The 4,373-nt window shown below is 39.0% G+C and overlaps 2 protein-coding genes across 2 annotated transcripts; both read right to left on the reverse strand.

The window, feature by feature from the left end:
- Window positions 1-892: 892 nt before the first annotated feature.
- LOC147633367 (uncharacterized) lies at window positions 893-2,197 on the reverse strand. Its single transcript, XM_086806816.1, has one exon. It carries the CDS (start codon window positions 2,192-2,194, stop codon window positions 893-895), a length of 1,302 nt encoding a protein of 433 aa, XP_086662942.1. The 5' UTR covers window positions 2,195-2,197.
- Window positions 2,198-2,270: 73 nt separating this feature from the next.
- LOC147633368 (uncharacterized) lies at window positions 2,271-3,935 on the reverse strand. Its single transcript, XM_086806817.1, has one exon. The coding sequence runs from the start codon at window positions 3,933-3,935 to the stop codon at window positions 2,271-2,273; it is 1,665 nt and encodes a 554-aa protein (XP_086662943.1).
- Between the last annotated feature and the right edge of the window lie 438 nt (window positions 3,936-4,373).

Raw genomic sequence — 4,373 nt, forward strand, 5'->3', positions numbered from 1 at the left:
GCCAAAACTTCAAACACGTCTCCCGAATTTAGATTCGGATTTTGATTCTGAACCATCTTAGATGTATGCATAAACTCCACTGATTCACATGCTGTGAATGGTATTGCACCAACAAAATCACATTAACCCACTAGCCAATGCTTGGTTAAACAATGCACAAACCTCACTGAACTTCCAATGCAGACCTGTACTTGCAAAACATGAACTAATTTGAATGTTGTATTGCCAAATACAGAGGTAAACAGCTCCAAATCCTTTCCCATAATTGGCAACAGTCTCTAAACCTGCTCAGAATAGTGTAGATAGCAACTACATTCACTGTTATTGGGGCGGACAAGCTAGAAAGCTGTAGTATAAGAATGATTACACACTAACATAAACAAGTGTCTTCTCCCTTAAAAAACAAACACTAGAATGAAAAAGCTGAAAAGCATCTTGGATGTTTAATAGCAGCAAATATGAAGTTACACAAGAGTAACACCTGAACAATCCATGAATCTAAACCAAAATTTGATAGAGTAGAAAACATAAAATGCATCTTGAATGTTTACTAGAAAAACTAAAAATTAAACAAGAGTAACACCCGAACAATCCATGTCTATAATCCATAAGTTTAGCATTGACACATCTATGGGCATCTTCTCATAAATGCTGCATCATGCCACATAGCTTGCCAACAAATTTATCCTACAAAACAAACATAAGCTCCCTGTCAAGTTACATGCTGCAAACCTAGGATCCCTATGTGATAAGAAGGATTGAAAGCACATTAACAAAAACATATGTTCCCTTCATCTACATCAGAGATTGGAGCAGTAGGGCTGCAAATGGACTAGGAAGGAGGGAAGGGAAGGGAAGGGACAACTTCAAAATGGATAAACTTTACAAAAATTTAAAAAATAGAAAATGTACCTTTTCTGCCCTGCACATATTCATTGAAAAGTTTGTAGTCATTCTCATCAAGATGGTATTTCTTTGTTTGTCGATCATAGTTGAGATTGGCCAAGGCTATTATAGATTCCAAATCCACACATTGGTTGTCAACAAGGTCATATGTGTAGGTCCTAGTTCCCTTTGCTTGTTGATACCATGACAAATGAATTTGAACATTCAAAGGCCTATCCAATAGATCAAAGGGGCCTCTTGTCTCTTTTAGACAATTTCCAACCTTTCTCCTCATGCTTGCCACCCTTCCAAGGTACCACATGCCGTTTACAGCACCCTTACTAGTATTCCCAGCTTTTCCTTTTCCTCTTGTCTTTTTGTTTGCATTTATTGATGTGCTTTCAAACAATACTGCACAATCAGATCCTATACCAAGACATGTTCCTGTATGAATCATTGCCTTCTTCTCCAAAGAAAAATACACTCCACTTTTCACCCTTGTTAATCTATCTTTAGATAGTGTGGGATTTCCATTCAATTGGCTGACAAGTGTGCTTTTAGAAATGGCTTTCCCATCCACTTCAACAAATGGCGATATTTCACTAACCACCTTCTCCTCCTCATCAATTAGACAATCAATCACATGACGAAGCTCACTTTCACTAGTAATTTCCTCATCCACCAGATCACCTCGAACACCACTATCAAAGTGATTATCTTCATCTAAAAGTAGAACATCATCCAATGATTCATCTTCATCCACATATTCAAGATTAGGGTTGAAGAGTTCTAAGAGATCTCCCTCCTCCCATGAGTCATTCCAAGAAGTTTCATCGTGCATACCAAGTGTCTCACTTATGGCCTTTGCTTCTAATAATCCCTCTTTCAATGCAGATACCATATGGTTGTCACTACTCACACAAGCATAGTCTCCCAGGTTGGCCAAAGGAGTGCCATTCTCCTTTTCCAAAGTAGCCCATATATTTTCTTGTTTAGAATGAGCTGCTGGAAATTTAAGAATTGAACCTGCTTGAAACTCTGCTATTCTATTAAGTGCTCCGGTACTACTCAGCAAATCAAAGCCATCATAGCATCTTTCATTCCGAACCATTCCACCCACCTTGCTGAAAAAGTTCTCACATGCATCCGATCCCGTGCAAGAAAGGGGTACGTGCAAGTGAGGATGCTTTTCCCTAAAGGTCTTTATCAAGAGAACCACAAAGTGACATGACAATTGAATGTCAATGAATGTTTCTCTACTGATAAAGTTTTGCTTTAGGGAGTATGCATCATGCTTAGTGATCCACATGCGCCAAATCCTACATATAGAAAGAACCATGAGTATTAGCCACATCAACCTTGGAAATACGTTCAAAATCCTTTATTCATATATCACTAATAGCAATGGTAGCAACTTCTGCATACCTGAAAAAGAAAGACACCTTTCCTGCAGCTTTCACACGACCATACAAGTCTAAGGTAGGTGATAAGAAAATATCAATGTAAGATGCTACTATTGATAAGTACATACGTGTGCCCAATGTCCGCTCTTTGTGAGCACCATAGCCTTCTTGTAATAACTTCAAACACTTTTGTACTTTCTTTGCAGCAATCCTTTGTGCAGCTCTCCAATTTTGTCTATCCTTCCTCTCAATATCCCCTTCTTGCAAGCCATGTTCATCAACCTTGAATAATTGATATACAATTGCTACATGATTCAAAGTCACAAGCTCTCTACCAAGTACCAACCTTCTAGATGCACTATCCAAAGGATTGATAAGTTTCTTTCCATTATGGATATAGTCTTGATCATGCAAACCACTGATACTCCCATCAAATGTGATGTGTGCTGTAAAGGGCCAACCCTTCCAAGGAATGCACAACCTGGGACCTTGACAAGAAGAGTAATCTTGCAACATCAACTTTCTGCGCCTACTATCCCCATCTGAAGCATGTCCTATCAATGGACCTACCACATCCCTTAGAAAAATGTTCCAAGAAAGCTGAATGCTCTCCCACTGTTCTCTGACAAACATGGAATCAAACCTATTACATGTCAATTGCACCAATATAACTAGCTTTGGCAAGAATTCAAGAAGAGGATTCACTATCAATACCCTTGCATAATGAGCAATCACATTATGTTGAAAAGCGTCCACAACTCTAAGATATCCATCTTGACCATCACCAACTTGCACGACAAAGTCTGGAATGCAAGTGTGTTCTAGCTTTTTACCACAAAAGCCAACCAAATTATCATCACGTGCCACCCATCTCACCATTCTTTTCACAACTGTTTCATCCTCAGCTAGAAGAACTGGCACACTACCCAAGGGTATACCTTTCTTCATCATGTGACAAGTGTAAACTTCTCTTGCATGTTGAAATATATCCTCTTGTAAACCAGTTCGAAAGAAAAGTGCTTTTCTTGTGGACCTCATTGTGGTGGACATGTGTGGACCTCCAAGGTTAAGTGATAAGAAATTATGCAACCTTGTCCCTCCCCATATCTTGACAGTCTCAAATAATTCCTTTGTTGTATTGGAATATCTCTTCCCTTGACCTACTCTTGAAATGTTTTGTGAAATGTCAACAAAGAAGTTCCACAATGCCTTCTTTCCCTCAAATAGACCTAGCTCATGAGCATTGATTATATCTTGACAAAATTTTCTAACATCTTTCCTCACCATGGCTTCCATAGTGCTCTCCCGAAGACTTCTAACCTTCACGCTCAATGCAACAACTTCAGTTCTTGTGAATGCTATCTCCTTCTTCAATACCCGAACCATTGTGGACTTTGTTTTTGCTACTCTCAATAACTCTAAATGAGTCAAATAATCTAACCGTCTACCACCTCCTGTGTCTCTTGATCCACGAGTGTCTGAAGATCGAATTTGTCGATACACTCGCATGCGAAAGTCTCGTTCTTTAGGAATAGTAGCACATGCACCACATTGCAAATTATCAAAGTATGTTCCCTCCAAACATATCCGCTTGCAATCCTTATGACGGAAAGTGCCATTAATTTCAATGAACTCTGTTGTCCCCATCATAATTGTTGCCTTAGTTGCTGGCTCATTGTGCCATTTGCCACCTCCCTTACTATCATCCAAAAAGGGCTTCAAGTCAACCACATTCCCATCATAGTTATATGACCCTTGCCAAAAACCCCAACACAAGGTTGCAAGCAAGCTACTCCCTATGAGCAAAGGAGGAATCTGTTAAGTTCCCAATAGACTTGATGGAGAGAGAGCCAAAAGCCATATGACTAGCTACACCTAACATCTCTATAAAAAAACAGAAATAGTGATTGAAAATAGAAGCTTGAAAATTTGCCTAATGGAGAGAGAGCCAAAAGCCATATGACTAGCTACACCTAACATCTCTATAAAAAATCAAAAATAATGATTGAAAATAGAAGCATATGAGAAATACCTGATGGCTTTCGTGATGCATTGGCAGTTTGCAAGGTGTCATTGTCTATAAGA

This window comes from Cibotium barometz, chromosome 12 (genome assembly GCF_041138505.1).
Source record: "Cibotium barometz isolate CiBa-2024 chromosome 12, ASM4113850v1, whole genome shotgun sequence".
NCBI lineage: Eukaryota > Viridiplantae > Streptophyta > Polypodiopsida > Cyatheales > Cibotiaceae > Cibotium > Cibotium barometz.